This window comes from Lingula anatina, chromosome 2 (genome assembly GCF_051362555.1).
Source record: "Lingula anatina isolate TDL-2025a chromosome 2, LinAna3.0, whole genome shotgun sequence".
Lineage (NCBI taxonomy): Eukaryota > Metazoa > Brachiopoda > Lingulata > Lingulida > Lingulidae > Lingula > Lingula anatina.
Window position 1 is genome coordinate 27844836 of NC_141768.1, and position 19354 is coordinate 27864189.

General features: G+C 34.1%; 3 protein-coding genes across 5 annotated transcripts in view; 1 reads left to right on the forward strand and 2 right to left on the reverse strand.

The window, feature by feature from the left end:
* Positions 1 to 996: 996 nt before the first annotated feature.
* Positions 997 to 6382, reverse strand: LOC106181448 (potassium channel subfamily K member 10). Of its 2 annotated transcripts, XM_087005945.1 has the most exons (7): positions 6214 to 6356; positions 4870 to 4968; positions 3546 to 3748; positions 2774 to 2935; positions 1991 to 2323; positions 1329 to 1486; positions 997 to 1091 (listed from the first exon to the last, which is right to left on the reverse strand). In XM_087005945.1, exons 3-7 carry the CDS (start codon positions 3685 to 3687, stop codon positions 1020 to 1022), a joined length of 867 nt encoding a protein of 288 aa, XP_086862071.1. In that variant the 5' UTR covers positions 3688 to 3748; positions 4870 to 4968; positions 6214 to 6356; the 3' UTR covers positions 997 to 1019. The 2 variants fall into 2 exon arrangements, with proteins under 2 accessions (XP_086862071.1, XP_013421280.2); XM_013565826.2 differs by lacking the exon at positions 4870 to 4968 and having other exon boundaries at positions 6214 to 6382.
* Positions 6383 to 6623: 241 nt separating this feature from the next.
* Positions 6624 to 12776, forward strand: LOC106181445 (spermatogenesis-associated protein 7-like). 2 transcript variants are annotated; one of them, XM_013565821.3, is made up of 11 exons: positions 6624 to 6802; positions 7436 to 7498; positions 7711 to 7800; positions 8165 to 8212; positions 8506 to 8630; positions 8785 to 9328; positions 9454 to 9670; positions 10142 to 10207; positions 10423 to 10500; positions 10816 to 10873; positions 11113 to 12776. In XM_013565821.3, the coding sequence occupies exons 1-11, from the start codon at positions 6778 to 6780 to the stop codon at positions 12355 to 12357; spliced, it is 2559 nt and encodes an 852-aa protein (XP_013421275.2). In that variant the 5' UTR covers positions 6624 to 6777; the 3' UTR covers positions 12358 to 12776. The 2 variants fall into 2 exon arrangements, with proteins under 2 accessions (XP_013421275.2, XP_086861587.1); XM_087005461.1 differs by lacking the exon at positions 7436 to 7498 and having other exon boundaries at positions 6632 to 6802.
* A 3273-nt stretch (positions 12777 to 16049) lies between these two features.
* LOC106156515 (nesprin-1-like) overlaps positions 16050 to 19354 on the reverse strand; it is a 119740-nt gene continuing 116435 nt past the window's right edge. Inside the window, exon 142 of the mRNA XM_087005459.1 lies at positions 16050 to 17636. Coding sequence (XP_086861585.1) covers positions 17405 to 17636 — 232 coding nt within the window. The 3' untranslated portion in view covers positions 16050 to 17404. The remainder of the gene's footprint in view (positions 17637 to 19354) is intronic.

Here is a 19354-nt window from a genome sequence, read left to right on the forward strand (position 1 = left end):
ACTCCAAGGTATATTTAATATTTACAAGCTAATTTTTACGTTGCTCTGACACTCAGGGTAGGTCAAAGTCATTGAAGGGGGAAATAATGATTGGCTGGGTACCCACAATAGAAATGCAGTTCCAAAATCCCAGGGGGGTCAAGTGATCCCATTGACCCCCCCCCCCCACCCCCTGAGGACGCCCATGTCCACATACAAAGTCTGTCCACTATATCTCATCCAATAGTGAACCTACATCTGTTGTAGGAAATGGCAGGTTCTGGCACTTGACATTGAAAGGGGGCGGTGAAGTACCACTGAGCAAGTCCTACTCTTTCTATCTCTCTACTATTTTTTTTCTTTACTGTAATTCCATTCCTCTATACAGTTCAGGGACAGGTGCAGATATGTTTTCTGACAGTCCTCCAAATTATCTTTGTTGATCCATCCTCCATTTTTGACCGTTTTCCGACAGAAAAACTTAGATGCCTTTCAATGTAAACTTGAAAAATTCTGACCATCTTCCAAAAGACCCATGGTACACAAATTAAAAAAACTATCCATTCTATATGATTCTCTAAATCTAGTTCATGAAAACTCTATAGCTAAGGCCTCTACATTGCTTTATGTACCAGCTTTTTTAATTGCCATTTAATTGAAAAGGTGGGAAATATATGCATTCTCAAAAGATTGTTGATAAAGCTGTAAATCAAATTTCTTAGGCACCGACTATCACAGAAATGCTAAAAATGTTTGAGGTTGATCTTTTTTCACCATTTATCCACATTTTCTCTGTAAAAAAAAATACATCTTAGTTATTTCTTTAAAGAATCAATCAGTCATACCAGTAAAAGCCAACATTAAATCAAGCTTACTCTAATGACATGATTTCTATATCTGTGGAAAAGAGAGTTGCCTTGTTCACAAAGAAAATTTTGAAACTAACAGAAATTGTTAAATTATATAATGAATTCTGTTACTTTGAAAGTATCTACCTGTTAATAAACTTTTACTTACATGTGCTATAAGGTAACAACAGATTACGGATTTCCTTTTGAATCTTTGCCATTTTCTGTTGTTTCCTCATCTTCACCTTCAGCTGCCTTGTTTTCCTAAATTCAGATCCAAAGGTAATTAAATGTACATTCATAATAAGAATACTATTAAATCCATGAATTTAGAGATTATTAAAATCAAGTCAATTTAGATCTCTAACATAATACTGCATTTGCATGCTTTGTCATTAGCAGTTAAAACCAGAATAAAAATTCTTGAAATAATAGTTGCATTTTTTTTTATATTTCAACCACACTATACTACTGTATAAAAACAAAGCTTTAATTCTTTACTTTTCCCTTCTGCAGTTTTAATTCCACTTTGTTTGCTGTTTCCTCTACATCATCTGTTAAGTTGGAGACAATAACGGCAGCCCAGGCCAGGCCCAAAACAATCCATCCAGTCACAGCCAAACGATACACACCCCGAAAGGCTGGATCACTTTCAACACCTGAAAATCAGAAAAGAAATATCAATTTTCAAACCTTTAACATAATGGTACAAAATACTTAAATCAACACCCAAATGATATTCAGTGTTGAATGCATGGGTGAAAAACTGAAAATCTTGAAAATACAGCTTGCAATTTCACATCTAATCACAGACTGAAAATCCCATAATAAGGCATAATCCTGAAATTTTTCACCCATGTGAATATAGCAACAGTGTTGTGGTTGGCCAGTCACACTTTGCTTCTTTTGCAATCCTTGAATAGTTAACCAGACTTTACTGATCATCTGGTATAAATAATCATTGTCTACATCATCATCAGGATAAAACTGAACGCACAGCTCTTACATAATACCACTTTGCAAAACATGTAAATCTATACTGAGCCGCTAACTTATAATAAGCCATTTTAAGGTAGGGCAGAAAAGAAACACACTATTTATGACAATATGTTTTTTTTTAATAAAATGTACTTAATCACACAATACCCTCAATGCATGCTTACCAGCAACAAAGTCCCCAAATCCAATTGTGGTCAGAGTGATGAAAGTATAGTACAAACTCTCAGCATAAGTCCAGCCTTCTATAGCAGTAAATATACCAGCAGGAACAATCATGAACAGGATTATTCCCAATGCTAGCGTAAGCAATGACTTTATAATCCAGATTTTTCTACTTTCTTTGCCTGGGAAGCATCTATTCCGCAATTTCTGAGCTCCATTTTTTATTTTTTGACCTATCGTGGCAAGGATAACGCCCATCATTGGAATGCCAAATATGGCGTATATGACACAGAAGGCACGTCCACCTGCAGTTGTTGGGGAGATGTTTCCATATCCTAAAAGAAATTTAATTGAGGTGTTATCTCATTTGACGTTATATAATGGTAGAAGCAAAAATTTAAGTTTTACATTTTTTTTTTGTTTTTTGGTTCCACTTATAAATAAATTTATTGTAAATACTTTAATGTATTCATTACCATCATATAATAAATCCTCCTATCTCATTAAAGTATAAAGGCACATGCATCATTACTAATAAAATACATTTAAACATACAGAAATGAATAAACATAATCAGGTTCATGTGTGGCACATACCATTTTAACTCTACCATTTTGCCACTCAAATCTAATTCACTAATTCAAAAATATCTTATTTCAGTAGAAAATACAAATGGAGCTTGCACAGTTATACAAACGGTGCATTCATGCAAATAATTACCTAGGATAACAGAAGGAGAAATCAATTAATTTTTTTCATATGCTGGGAGTTTTTTTGATTCCTACCTATAGTTGTGATAATTGTAGCAGAGAAAAACACAGCACTTGGAATGTCCCAGTTAGAAGCACTTTGTGTTGAATTGGTCTGCAATACACCACTGTCATACGCTTTGATAATGGTTTTAATAAGAGTTTCCAGTTCCTCTTGACTTACACATGTAAAATTATCTAGAAAAAGAGAAAAAATATATCTAAAAAAATACATGCCTCAAAAAAAAAAAAAAAAAAAAAAAAACATAATATTGAACACGTCTTCATTTTGCTTTTTATAAATTGTCTTAATGAGCCATATCAGGATCACTCAGGTGTAATATGAAAAGAGCTGAGATATGATATGATATGATATGATATGATAAGATACGATACGATACTACTCTGTTTATACGGTAATTAGTTGACTTTATTCAATATAGGAAAATTGCTTATTTTACAAATACTGATTTTTTGATGGTCATAATTTCTTAAAATTAGAATATTCCTATTTAGTGGTTGCAATGAAATTAAAAAGCGGGCTACTCTACAGTATGGTTCTATTCTATGCAGTTTAAGCACCTCAAATGGTTATGCTTTATAAAAACTAGTTTTTGTGATTATAAAATTACAGACAGATCTGACAGTTTGATCATTTTTGCCCATTGTAAAGATTGAGTAATTATCATACTTGCAGATATAAGACATCTTAATATATATTTCTGTACCATTGACCTAAAACACAGCAAAGTGAAAATAAGTAATCACTGCCTATTCGTGAGTATCACAGTTAAAGTCATATACTTACTAAGGAAATTTTGATACCCTGTGAAAGCTGTTGTCCTCACTGTATCCTCATTTGGAGTTTCTATGAAATGGAACACTACTCCACCAATGATAACATATATGAGACAAACAAACAAAAGCAAGGCTAAGACCCAGCCCTTCATGTTGCCCCAAAAAACCGACTGGAGGGTTCAAGTTTCACCAGGTTAAGCCAGTAAATAGGTCCTGAAAATAAACATACCAATTTGCAATACATTTAGTCAAAGCATAACCATTCAAAGGAACATTGTTTGCTTCAGGAGAATTATAGGGTCAAAGGAATATCTTTATATATATATCACTTAAAGGCTCCATACAGTGCACACAAACTTAAGTAGACTGTGGTTATAGCATCCACTGCTTTTTTTTTTTAAATAAAAAATATCAATTAAAACTATTGTTTTTTGTTGATGCACTTTGGTACCAGATCCAAGTTGTACATGTATTTCTCCATTTGAAATATCATCATTCAGAGTAAACACTTATATTGCGTATTTTCCTTGTCATGCATATGTGGATCAATTTCCCTTCTCAACAAGTACACACATTTACTATGCAGTGAACAAATATATATCAAAGTACATAATTTATAAGCACAACTGATATCATACCCTTTCCATTAAATTGTTGATGACTGAATGTCACCTGAAACATATGTGGAAACTAGAGATATATGTGGAAGTTTATATGCTGTACCAAGAAGATTTTGGATATTATTATTATTATTATTATTATTATTATTATTATTATTATGTAAAACCACTTCACCTAATAAAAACAAGATAAAAATCTGTTTATGTTGTGTTTTAAAACTATGTACCACTACTTTCGTACAAAAGCCACTGAATGTCTTTTTGACATTTTAAAACAAGTCCCATAGTGTTTGCAATATGGCTTGACCAAAAAGTTATTAATTTTTAATTATTTAGTTTTTTAGTTATTAATTAATTTAATTTATCAATTAAAATGGTATAAAATATCCAATCCAAGGGAAGGAACAGTTCAAGCACAGATTCACAAGTACGTAGGAGAATTTTTTTTCATACAGATTATCCAATTCTGATGGGAAAATCCCAGATCAGATGCCTTAAATTGTTAAACTCTACAAGCCTTGACTACACATACATGTAATCTGTAATTCAATCTATGTCCTCTCTGTTAATGCCCTTGGGCCTAAAATATGATTACTGTATCCAATTAACTTCATATCATACACACAATTAATTAATTAAATCTTAACTACAGCCCATCCAGTCCAGTCCAATAATTAATGTACATTTTATCTAAATTCACTAGGTCCATCTCACCTGAATTTCTTTGAATAAGCTGTAAAACGCAGCCAGTCTTCTAAAGATGTTCTATTGATTTTCCACTGTCTTAGGCACATCCACAGTTGTCATCTACAACTAATCAATAATGTTTCTGTGCCTCTGACATCTGGTATTTACCTCTAAATCAAACACTTATAACAGTGTTCTATAGCTATTAGAAACGTTAATTCAGACAACACCATGTTTGCTACACTAAATAATGAATTCGATATCTATTCAATATTCAATGTGGCACTCGTAATGAGAAGGACACACTTCAATTCCTTGAGATACAATTTTAATATCATTTTCCTCTCAAAGCTGATTGTCAGATTGTCAGGAAAAAAGGAAGTGATAAATTACCAGAGGTGGAAAAGATCAATACATTAATTTCTCATCCCTGATGATCACTTCTCAGACAAAAAAGAGAAAACAAATATCAATACTGAGCCTAGCAGTGATAATTTATACATAATCACCATAGTGAAAAACAAAAAGAAGAATTAAGCTCATTAATTGAAAATATATTCAGGATAATAGACAGTGCCAGGGCATGCTTTGTAAAATACTGCCAGAGAACTTAATTTCCTGTAACACAGATTGTTATGACCTTCTGCTAGTAGCAAAGGATTAATTTTACCCAGTATTCTTTAAGGATAAAAAGTTCATTTTAAAATTTGGCATACCACAGTACAGCTTGACTTTCCAAATTTAAGGTTGAATTATACTTCTTTGAGATGCCAAACCTACGTAACTCACAGATCCCTCAAAAATCAATAAATCAATTGATTCATCAATCAAACAATCAATCATCAATCACTCAACTAAAGTGCATGTAACTGTAATTAATTGGTCGATCAATAATAATGATTAAGTTAGACGCGTTCCTGGCAGGGATGCTGTTAATTGCCAGAATCCTGTGATAACTCATGCCAAATGCATGCTAAGACCAATACCTGTTGAAGGATTCAATCATGAAATATCTTTTTTAATACGATAACTGATCACGACACATTAATATTGACCATATGGATATTACTGTCCATATGGATATTTGTATACTAGTTAATTATCATGTGCTGTTGTTTAGAAACCTCAAAAGGATGATTTTGCAAAATGTCCCAACACACAGTGACCCGTTTTACATGTGTTAAAACATTAAAAAAATGATAAACCAAAAGAAATTATCGTGGTTAGGACTCAACCATATATATGTCATATATTTTGAATATACATGTACTGGTACAAGAATCCGAATAAATAACGTTTTCGACCGCTGTAAACTTGTGTTCAATAATATTAATTAATTTTTTAAAAGTTAATAAAACTTCTTTTCCTCACCTAAATCCGACTGGATTGTACTACAGTTTGTTTGAAATGCGGTGGAATTCACCAAAGAAGAATAACAAACATAGCTTTCTGTTGCGCTATAGTGAGTAACAGGTGTGCTAACATCACTATGTAGTTTTACGCTTAAATAAACACGAGTGACCCTCGATAACTCTTCATCTTTGAATAAATATCATGTATCGAAAACGAGGGTCTAATGTGGATAAGCTGCACTAAAGAAACACGAGAAAAAACTGATCAATAGAAAAATGAAACCTACATTTATGAAGTGATACTCAAAATCGACCTCTTGTCAAAAAAAATTCATGTTTGTGTCAGCTTGTCACAACACATACTCGGATCAGAATTAGGGTTATGCAGAGAGAGGTTTGAGAGTATGCAATGCTTTTGGAGAGTATTTGAAAAGGCAGCCTGGGATAAGACGCACATTTTGATTGGTCAATTTGTGTGGTTGATAGTAACAAATATGGCGTACTAAGCCGAAAACAAGAACTCCATTTTCGGAGTTCAAAACGACATTTGCACCCCTTTTGTTCCCATTTGTTAACATTCAACATGTCATCGAAGCCAAGGAAATCAGGTGAGACCTTATATTTGACAGATTCGCTGTGTGCATATTTTTTATTTCCAAATATATGGCACCAAATTGTTTGCTCAAAGTTACAAAAAATGACAAAGTTGTGACACGTACAGTGTAGAACTTTGTTAATCTTAATGCGTTGACTGATATTATGGACTGGTTGCTGTGCTGTGTGTTGGTCTTTCATGATTCATCTCGGCGTGCACCAGGATTTTTACGTATAAACTGCGTGAATAATATTACTTGCAATGTAACGTGTTGATGCAGGTTTACTTGGAGTGATGCGTTATAACCTTAAAATTAAATTATATGAAGTTTATTATTTTTGTAATATTTAATCCAGTTTGATGTACACTAGGAGGAGAAAGCCTACATCCCTAAAGTTTCAGATTTTTAGTCTGATTTTATGCCTTCAATTCATACGTGTGCTTACAGAAAGCTAGTGCTCCCTTTATAGAAATACACTGTAATACATGTACATGTCATTTCTCAAGTCATAATATAATACACCTTTTTGTGCATCCTTTTAGCTGGCTTTCCAAAATATTCAGTTTTTATTTTTCTAAATCCAAAACATAAATGCCACATGGTAAGTTTTGATTTAGATGTAACAATACAAGTACTTATTTGTAGTCTATTCTCCGCAACCTGCTCTGGCAAATGGAATGAAGGGAAACCTCATCCTAAAAAGTAGCCGTAAGTACTAACATCTACTAAACTTGCTTCTTTATTATGTAGAGTGAAGTGACAGTATGTTAATAAATAATTGCTTTTAATTTTTCTGCATAGTAATCAGACATATTAACATTTTTCCAAAGCTATGGATGAATTTACTTACATGAAAAAAAAAGTATTGTGTATTTACATGTATTTTTTAATTCATGTGTTATTATTGAATTTTGTGACAGCATTTGCTCCCACACAGAACAGTCTCAACTCACAGTACCTGGTCCTAGATCACATGAATGCTCACTACAGGAAAGTTAATACTGCAAAAAGTAAGTGTATACTAAAATCTTTGTAAGTATTCAGATATCAACATTAAAAAAAAAAAAACAGTTAAAGAAACAACATATTAAAATATGAGTTTGAAATGAATCTGCATACTAGTACAGTATGTAGCCTCAGAACTGAGTTTGTCACAAATGTCAATATGAGGTGAGGTTTTTGAATTTTTTATGATCCTTCTTTGATTGTATACATTTTCCTAGAAATCATAAATGCTAAAGGTATTCTTTTAGTTCAAAAGAAGGTTCTTCTGATCTTCTAAAACCCATTTAGAGTCATAACAAGGATAAACCATCTTCTATTTAATTGGCATAATAAATTATTGACATTTATCATTTTCTTTTATTATCTAAGGTGCTATTGACATGTCAGTTCCAAAAGCTTGGCTTGTCAGTCAGAAAGGTAATAGGAAAGCAAAGCACAGAGAGTACTAGTAGATGGCAAATATGTTGAATAAGTCACTAGAAGATAATTAAACTTTTAGTTATAATGAAAATTGTCCCCATTTGTCAGTTGCCTGGTTGTAGAAAATGAGAATTTGTTTTAATTATGTCCTTTTTGATATTGTTACAGAGAGGTTGGTACATAATTTGATTGTTCCCATTACTTGGTGCAATGCACGTACATGTTACATATATGTAAGTATTCTCCATCTATATATATGTATGCACTTATGTATGTATGTTCTTTCATAGTCCGTGACCAGAACAGACGTGCACAGCAACAGAAATCTAAGAGTCGTCCTCCATCAGGTGCCAAGTCTGTGCCAACTGCACAAATACAGGATGAGGAAGATGAGGATGATTTTGACCCAGAAATTGTAAGTGATATATTCTTGATAAAGTTAAAGCAAGAAGGTTATGTAATTAAGATCTATTCCAGTTGAGAATTGGATTATTAATGTGCTTGATTTTACTTGTTTTATGTTTGATTTAGAGATACAGTGTATTATCATTTGATTTTGAACTTTTTAGGGCACATCGCGAGAAGAAATGGCTTTAATTAAGAACTTAATACATGAAACACAACAAGAAAAAGAGGAGGAGGAGGCTAGAATGTATGCAAAGAACAACGGGGAAGATTATGACCCTTACCAAAACAGGAGACGTCCCACAGCAAGTGATATGCAGCTCTTAGACCGAATGATCAAGGATTCAAGACAATCCCCAAGCTCATACAAAAGCCCACGTCCCATGGCCTCTAATATCCCTGACTCCTGGGAGGGAAGTATCAGCCAAACCCAGGGGGGAACCCCTAGGAGAAAACAAGGCGGAGACCTTCTAGATACCAGGGGACATAAATTTACTGAGCCACAGAAACCTTTTACCCCAAGGACTCTCAAGTCAACTAAGTCGTCAAAGCTGACTCAGTACAAGTTTTACAACCCACCGCCTAAGAAACAGGTACACAAGAGAAGGGGTATCGACCCTTCAGTTCGAGGAGAGACACCCACGGACACATATGATTTGATGGATGAAACTTTGCAAAGTCGGGATTTCTCAAGACTCAGGCAGTCAGGTAAGAAAGATGTCCTTGGATTTCTTTTATTATTAAATGCATATATAATAGGTTTCATGCCTTTAATGAAATGAGATAATATGAGAACCCAGTCTAATCTGTTAAAATATTCATATTCGTACCAGGAACTGTGCCTCCATTGGACATCTCTCTGGACGCTGACCACATGAAGTGGTTAAAGGAACAGGAGAAGAAAGCTCAGGTCAGAGCTGGAAGCCATGTGCAGCATGAACTGGAGCCAGATCACCAGCGGGGGTCACTCATGCAGGCCCATGGGGGCCTGAGAAGAGACAGAAGTAACAGCTACTTGGACATGACTGGCAAGCATCAGCAACAAGACAGGTTGGTTAAAATTATGATTACAATATTGAACAAACCTGACTTCAAGACAGAAGATAGAATTTGAATTAGTTTTTTTTTTTTTTTTGCATGGAATATTTGGTTATTCTGAGCAAAAATAAGTTCAGATCTGTTCTGAAACAAAAATTCAGAAGTATTAAAAAAAAAAAAAAAGTTGATCTGATTTCATTTTTTTATCTATGAAGCATGATGTTAAGACCCTTCATCAAAGGGTCTTTTTCACATGACTGACTCTTCTATGTAAACTCTGGAAGTTAGGATGTGATTGTAGCATAGTATATGACTGTTAACTCGTTTAACATCATTACACAAGAGGCAATAAAAGTCTTATTTTACAATACATAGTGCTATTACTAGAAGGACATCTTTGCTGTGCAACAATAAAATGTGCAGTAATGTGATACAGTCAAATGAGATGCTGATATAACATGAATATTTTTTCTGCTTATTTAGCATGTCAGGGTCAAGAAAATATTTGAGCCGCTCAAACACAAGTACAATGCAACGAGTCAAAGATGAGTAAGTATAAAATTTACTCCGTCATTTGAAGTATGTAGCATTTTTCAGGTAGACTTGACTTTATGGAATGAATTACCTTGAGAAAGAAATTATATAACAACATTACATAAAACCTCAAGAGGCCAAAATGGTTTTTCCTGTTCTAGACTTAAATGTTTACAAATGTTTATATCAATTAATTAAATAATTGTTTTATTAATCATTATCTTATCTAGGGAGGATGAACTAAAATATCTGGAGTTTATTAAAGAAGTTACCAACGATGTTCTGGAAAGAGGGATTTTTACAAACAGGTTATTATTATTATTATTACTATTTAATCATCTAATTTTATATCACTAGTAGTAAATTTTCCAGTATTGTATTTTATATTAGACTGTTTTCATATTGTTGAGATAGGCTATAGATGTAACAGCAAGATATGCATTGCAAACATTGGAAGCTTGTTAAATGCATTTTGGCATTTTTTCAAACTTCTATCCAACTCTCTTTAATCCTGATACATCTTTTAAATTTGAATATATATATATATATATATATATATATATATATATATATATATATTGTTCTTTATGGATTGTATATAAGGCTTAATTTGTTATTTTTAGGGTGCTTAAGCAGGTGTTTGAACACCACATCGAAAAAAGAAAACAAGATTTGAAAATAGTGAGTCCTCGTTTACATTGTTAAAGCAATTGCAGTAATTGATAAAGGTTCATTTTAATCAATCCTCAGCAATAATATGGTATTCATGGAACTGTCATTTAAAATGGTGCTTATAAAATATGAAATAATGAGAGATTGAAATCATGTGTAAAACAGTTTGTATTTTTACAAAAGTCTATTAGATTGCACGCTGTGTTCACGTGGACCAAATTGATGTAGAAATTATATGATCATTTCAGAGCCGAATGCGTGCCTTGGTGGACACTCTAAGGGAAGACCTTGGAATTCCTGAGGACGATGGCAGTTTAGACACAGATGATGTAGGTATGGGGTCCACCACGTCTGTGCCGCCTCTTGTCAAACCCAGGTCTGCTACACTCGGCAATAACCACAGCGCTAACTACGAAGATGAATTCGTCAAAGATTATCTCAAACTGGCAACGAGGCTTCAACTGGAGGGAGGCTTGGATGGATCTTCGAGTTTTAACTCGCCGAAAAATTACGAAAATAATGTGAACAATAACAATACAGGACATGGAAAATTTGAATACAAAGGGATGAATGGTGGTGGTGGTGGTGGTGGTGGCCATGGAAAAGAAAACGGTGATTTAGGTTGGGTGAATGGTAATACAGTGGATGTGAACAAAAATACATACTTGACAGAAGTCGAAGAGGATGGCAGTGGAAGCACCCTTCTAAACATGAAAGGGACCTATGACAGGCTTGAGCCAGTGTCAGAGGAAGTGACTCCAGAGTTGACGCCCAAAGCACCGCCTCGTCGGTCTCTCCACTCCATGTCATCAGCACTGAGTGAAGAAAAGGAGGTTAGACATGGGAGTGTTGAAGATGATGACAAACCCAAGCCCAGCCCTAGACCACGACCTAGATTACAACGTAAAAAGACCATAGAGGAGACAGATGATGATGACATAACAGAAACCAAGACGGTTACAACGGAAAATGAAGAATCCACAGAATTAAAGCAAAAAAAGACCCCAGAGGAGGCAGATAATGATGATGATGATGACGGCTTAACAAAAACCAAAGCATTTACACTGAAAAATCAAAAATCCACAGACGTAGAGGACAAAGAGGAAGAACCATTGGATTCTGATGAACTTTTAAGACAAGTCTCAGACAAGCTAAGTGAGTTGAAAAGTGATGATGATGATGCAAAAAGCAACATTGATGATAGCAATAGCAAGAAAAATGGTGCTCTTAGCAGGCAGAGTTCAGTTGATTTGTCAGAAAAACTCAACAAAGATAAAACTGTTGATAAAGAGGGTTCTACTTACCCAGAAAACAAAGAGGCAGAGACTTCTAGAAATGATGAGAATGCTGCTGCTGCCTCAACTAGTAAAGACAACGACATAGATATTACGTCAGATTTTGAGTATAGTGAAGATGAAGATCAAAAAGATGATGCTGGTAATGATGAAAATGGTGGAAAATCTACAGCAAGATCGGATGATGATGACTTTTAAGATCTGTAATATCAATTTGTACTGTCCAGATATGTATTTCTGAAAATGTGACCGAAATGTCACTGTATTTTTTTCTGTCATTGACATTTGCTCAGACCAATTTAATCTTGTGCATGATCGCACAGCTGTGCTACTACTGGTATAGCTTTCCTGTTAATTATACATTGCTTAAGCTTTAAGTGTAGTATTTCAATATGATACATGGTGAGTTCTGTGATATGCTTAAAGAGGAATATATTTATACACACTGGTACATTCATATCATCATTTTGTTATTCATATTGTTTTTTAAGCAAATTTTTTATATAAAGCCATAAAAAGCCAGGTTCATTTTTCTTGTACAGCTCATTTTTTAGTGCAAGAAACATCCGTCCACAATGTTATAGACCTAAATGCAAATATATACTTCGAGTTTGTCATTATTTGTTGCATTTTTGTCATTGGTGTCCCTTTTTGTCAAAGAGAAAAAACAAATTCAGTATTTATTTATTTCTTTGGCATTTGTGTTACCATCCAAAGTGATATTTTTTTAAAAATCTCTATCATTGTCACCAGAAAGTATGTTTAATAGCAGTTCCTGTGTTACTTTGTCACATTTGAAATGGTTTTCTATTATTAGTACCACCAGCGTGTACGCTGGCGGTACTCATGGTTTTAGTCCCGACCCGTCTCGTCCGGCTCCGCCGGCTCCGTTGGCTCCGCCGGCTCCGCCGGCTCCGTAAGCTCCGCCGGCTCCGCGTACTGGCGCCGGATACAAGTCACCGTTACCGCTTCTCCTCCTAGACCGCAAGGACCCCTGTCCCCATCTCTTGGATTTAGGTCACATATAACCTCAACTTGAACCCCCAGGTTTTTTTGTCTCAGTCGGTACATTGACCTGGGCGTGACGCTCCTTGAAATGCACCCTTGTCAAAATTTTTGAAAATTCAATGCCAATTATCTACCCTACGGAAGGAATTATGGGAAAATTTTCTACAGACGGCTTTCCAAAAGTCATATGTGTAGATTTCAAATATGCCCTTGGATTTGACCTTTGACCTTTATTTCAAGGTCAAACGGGCCAAAATTTTCAAAAAAATGAAATTTTTTACGAAAAAAAATATTATTTGCACTGTTATTCAGACACTACACAGACTTAACCAATAATTATATTGGAAAGTGTTACCCTTTGGGTCATCTTTCATCTCTGTGAATTTGGGGTCAATCGGTGCATTTTCACAGGAGTAGCGGCCATAAAATACCGAAAATGAAAACTGTCTCTAATTCGGGAACCGTTAATGCTAGCGACCCGTTCTTTTTTGCATTTTGTAGAGCATGTAAAGCCCAACACTGAGAGTGGTCTCCGTTTTTTTGTATTTCATACGGTTTTCGTGTTATGCTGTATTAAAAAGTACTTTGTGGTGGCACATTTTTGTAACTCAGAATTGTAACATTTAGTCCCTTATATCTCCAAAACTGGCAGAGATAGGTCAATAGTTATTATTTAAGTTGAATAGGAAGTCATTTACTTGCAATCTAGATGTGAGCTTGAAATTGACCTTTGACCTACTTTTCACCATGAACTGAACTTTGCAAATTTTTGTTCCCTTTTATCTCCAAAACTGGCAGAGATAGGTCAATAGTTACTATTGAACTTGAATAGGAGGTCACATACTGGCAATTTAACAGTGACCTTAAAATTGACCTTTGACCTACTTTTCACCATGAATTGAACTTTGCCAATTTTTGTTCCCGTTAATCTCCAAAACTGGCAGAGATAGGTCCATAGTCACTATTAAACTTGAATAGGAAGTCACATACTGGCAATTAATCAGTGACCTTAAAATTGACCTTTGACCTACTTTTCACCATGAATTGAACTTTGCCAATTTTTGTTCCCTTTAATCTCCAAAACTGGCAGAGATAGGTCCATAGTTACTATTGAACTTAAATAGGAAGTCATGAACTGGCAATTTACTGTGACCTTTAAATTGACCTTTGACCTTCCTTTTACTATGAACTGAACTTAGCAAATTTTCGTTCACCTTTATCTTCAAAACTGACAGATAGGTCCATAGTTACTATTGAACTTGAATAGGAAGTAATACACTAGCAATCTGTGACCTTGAAATTGACCTTTGACCTACTTTTTATGATGAACTGCTTTTTGCATGTTTTCTGGCCTTTAAATCTGCAAAATTGGCAAAGAAATGTCCATGGTTGCTATTGAACTTGAATAGAAATTCATATACTATGATATTGAAATTGACCTTTGACCTACTTTTTCACCATGAACTGAGCTTTGCATATTTTCTTGCCTCTCATATCTTTAAATCTAGCAGAGATGTGCCCATTGCTTCCCCTAGGTTTTCTCTTTTGTCAGCATATATGCACCATTGACAACACATTTCAAGGAAAACCAATAGGCCTTTTGTCTAGAGAATACAGTAGTGAGCAAGGGTAGGAAAATGCAAGTCAATTTGAAAATCTGCTTGATTGTATCATTTTTAGTTATATTTTTTGCATATTTTGAGAACTCTTGTTGATTGCATCTTATAGAGCTTGTCAAACACCAGACTGGTGATGGTGTCCCTTTTAGGAGGGGGGGGTCCATACGAATGCGCTTACTCCAGCTGGTGGTACAATATCTGGAGGCGGTATCGCCTCTCTGATCCTCTAGTTATCTATTGATTTCAAAAAATTTTAATAAGGGGTAAATCGGAAACACTACTGTGGATAAATAATGCTATATATTTTGATGGAACCAAAAAGACTTCAAAAAGTTCACTTTATGGGTTGCTTTCTCTGGTTTTAAAACTAGTCCTCTGCCTCACTGATAATAGGAAATTTCAAGTACATTTTATAGCTTAAAATTACCATTTTCAAATATCACCGATTCTCAGCATCTGTCATTTATTTTAACTAGCTTAATTTTAGTTTTCGAACAATTATATATGTATTACTGCATTGAATTTGATATATAGGTTAGTATAATAGAATTTGAATTTGGTAACAAAGCAATTCAAAGCAATATACTGTAAGTCAACACCTTTGTGCTAATAAAAGTCGTGATGTCAATCAATACTTACAGGAAAACGTCTCATTGATGATAAAGTCTACTTATTTCAAACATGCATCCTGGATTCTTTTGTCACATAGATGAATTGTTTCTTCTGGATGTATTTGCTCCTTGTCTTGTCTTCACAAATACATGACATGAGAGAGTAACATTTGGTGATAAACTGGTCATCTTCAATTTAATACACAGAAAGGAGCTTTTTTTCCCCAAGTTATACATGGGATGGTTACATAGCAAAACAAAAGAAAAGCTGTGGGAGTTTTGATGCTTTCGATAAGACTTTGTGCTCGCTGTGACCTAATACTGTAAAGTCACCAAATTGTAGCCAGTGGTTTAAAAAGCCTGCAATATGTGAAAACAGCTGCATCAAAAATAAATAAATAAATAATAATAATAATAATAATAATAATAATAATAAATAATCTATTCATTTTCTGTAACCATACTGTCTTTTGGTATTCCTACAAGATTAAAAGTTTTACATTCTGACATTGAAACAAGTACACAATTTGATAATTAGGGGTTGTTAGTTCCTGAAAATATTTGGTTTTAGCCATTAATATATATATTGCTTAACCAACAATTTCATCTTCTTGCAGCTCATAATGTATAAGAAAAATAAAGAAGGGCAAAATTATCAAAATCATTTATTACTGATTTGACGTATACATATTCAATATGAAATCTGTGATCACATCACACATGGACAAAACTGTGTAAAACTAGATTCCTTTGTGATAACATTTTCTGTAAAAAGCAAACTCATATTTCAAGACACTAAAACGGTAATAAAATATAACAACTGCAACACGTTGCTGCCTATAGTGCTCTCTGAATCTTTAAAAATAGGATTTATCTCTGTCAACGCAAAATTAAAAGCAATGATCACAACATCTTGGCAAATAATTATATCAAACTGAATATTAATTCCATATATATATGTACATGGACATACCTGATGTCTTCATCCATTTGAGACATCTTTAACACATAATCAACTGCAGGTAAATATACATCTACCGAATATTCAACTCTTTTTACAATAGACTTAATAAACAAAATCAATAAGTCAACTGTTCAACCATTTATGTCTACAATATGGCCAATGTGAGTTGTATTTACAGCAGGTACCTCAAATATTCACTGGAATTTAACAGTTTGCATTTGCATATCTAATACACAATATCACTTCATGAAAGCTTATCAAAACTCATGATTTCTTACAGGCACAACCTGTGCATAAAAATGGCTAGTGATTTGAAACAGGCACTACACTGCCTTTCAAAACCATTACTGCCAACACTGCAAAATCAAGCTTCTGTCTCGACAGCACTAGTAAAAAAAAAATCAAAATAAATGAAAAATACATCATGATAAATTAAAAATCTGACCATAAACATGGCATGAGAACAGCTGTAAAGCCTAAACCATGAGATATACCCCATAACCCATATAATTAATATAAATATATATTATCATATCATACAACTGCTTTGAAAGCACAACCAATAAGCATGTGTAAAATATCTCTCTACATCGAAAGTGCAACAAAAGTATGTACAAAAAACCGACACTCATCTATTTGTATCTTACATAAAATACACAAATGTACAAAATGATTATCAACATCAACTGTTAATTATATTTACTATGTGCAATCACTTGGTTGACAAACATGATTTGAAATGCAATGCACTTAAGTATATTTACAAAATCTATGTATTTCTACAAGTATACAACTTGGCATTTTTAGCTGCTGCCTTCCAACAAAAAAGTCGTACATACACTGTGTATTTTGTGCTGATCTCTGAAGAACTTTCTTCATAATAACTTTATCATGGTATTGGCAGGTGATCCAGCTGATCACTGAATATACCTGGATAAAAGTGAAATCCCTGATTGGATCACCTAGAGGTTTTCTTTCTTTCTTTTTTTTTTTTTTAAATAAAACTCCTTTCCACTGCTTACACCTCTCATGTCCATCACGGCTTACACTGGAGGTGGACCATCCAAGTAGGTCAACATGGGATCTAAGGAGCGCTGGAAATTGTTGCGCAGTTCGCACATGAAATCCTCCTCACTCATTGGCACGAGGCAAGCAATGCCGAGCAACAGGAGCAGCAATATCTGAAGAGGTAACGCTGTGCGACACACTCTCACCAGAAATGCAGCTGGACGGCGCCGTCTGACTGCTACTGCTCCTTCAGGGGGACTTTCGGTACTGGAGGGAAAAGACAAAGCACAGAGATTATTTCAAATGTTTGGCCAAAATAATGAAGAAATGAAACAAAGTATCAACAAGATGAAACTGCATTTTTAAAAACCAAATAGAAATACTTCGAGTTCAGTAGCTTTTATTCAAATACAATTTAAAAAAAAAATATTCAGACATAGATATATATATTCAACTGTCTGGAAACAGTCTCTGGCTATTATAACCTAGAAGAAAAGCACCGTTAATGTTAGTACACATGTAAGTATGCAGGCACAATAGTTACATAAGAAGCAGAGGGGTGTAAACGAGAATACACTGAAGTCCTGCCCTGAGACACCACTCACATATATATATATATATATGGGATACCCATTAGTAATAACATTGATCCCACAGTTAACTAACCATCACTCCTTCAGTGAATCCTCAGAGTTATCATCATATAGTGCATTGTAATTTCATCATAACCATTTCTATGATTTTTATAAAACTGATTACGGAATCACTACTATATTGGAAAAATCCTGAAATTTTTAAGGTCCAAGAGGAGTACATAAAATGTCATTTTTAGTTTAAGGAAAAGTATTGGTCTGACTCGATGAATTTGAAGCATTTTAGGTCTATTAGGATAAATAGGCAGCAGATAACTGACAGATGGTCATACATCAAAGAAGAAAATATTGACATGAGGAATTCTCTACAATACATTAAGGGCTACAAAAATGCAAGATAACATGTACTGTTTGATAGTGGAATATTCCCCCTGTGGCTATTGCAAAAGTGTGCAAAACCACATGATATCTGTCAAAACATGCTGTCTGTGAATCATGCTATAATAGATATGAGCATTTCATAAAACAGCTCCATGGCCACCAAAACTACATACACTTAAGAGTTCTGATATCAAGCAAAAGAATAGAAGACTTACTTTCTATGACTGAAGGTACATCAACTACACATCTCACATTTCTAACATTTAAACATTTAAATTTATAATCCAAAGAATACTTTATGCTCTATACACCTAGCAACTAATTCTATGCATGTAGGTTATATTTAAATAAAACTACCAAAGCCTTATTTCTTCAGCAGTATGATCCTATTCTACTGTTACTATTCTACATAAGGAAGAGACGGAGAGCTAGGTTTTAAATTCATGAAAATTCTACTTTAAATTTGTCATTATTATCTGTTACTACATGATGTTTTTGATTTGAAAATTGCTTTAATTCAAAATTTTGCTAACATTATTAGTTTTATCACTTAGCATTTTAGTTCTCAAACAAGCATTAAATTTAAATAGAAATCAGGCTAGAAATCAGGGACAACGATTAAGATCACATAGATATTTCTAATACTATAGTATTTATCCATTAATTCATGCAAAACAGGTGAGGGCAAGTTCATTCTAAGATTGGATGATGGTACAAACTCTGATATTAACTTGTTGGTAAAATAATCCATGGCCAGAACAACAGATCAAGGTTGAAAACCTCACATCTCTTTGAGTTAAAATGAAAAAGCCCTCATTTTTTATTTTAAATTTGCAGTGACTTTCTAACAAATTGGAACAGAAACATTTGAATACCTAAAGCATGCAGGGCCCCAGTGTGAGCTTGTCACCTAAAAATAATTTAAAATGAAAAGCAAGTAGTAAAAATCCCAAACCAAGCTGTTGGTGGGGTTAGTCAAGCAAACAAAAAGCAATAAGCAACACATCTTTA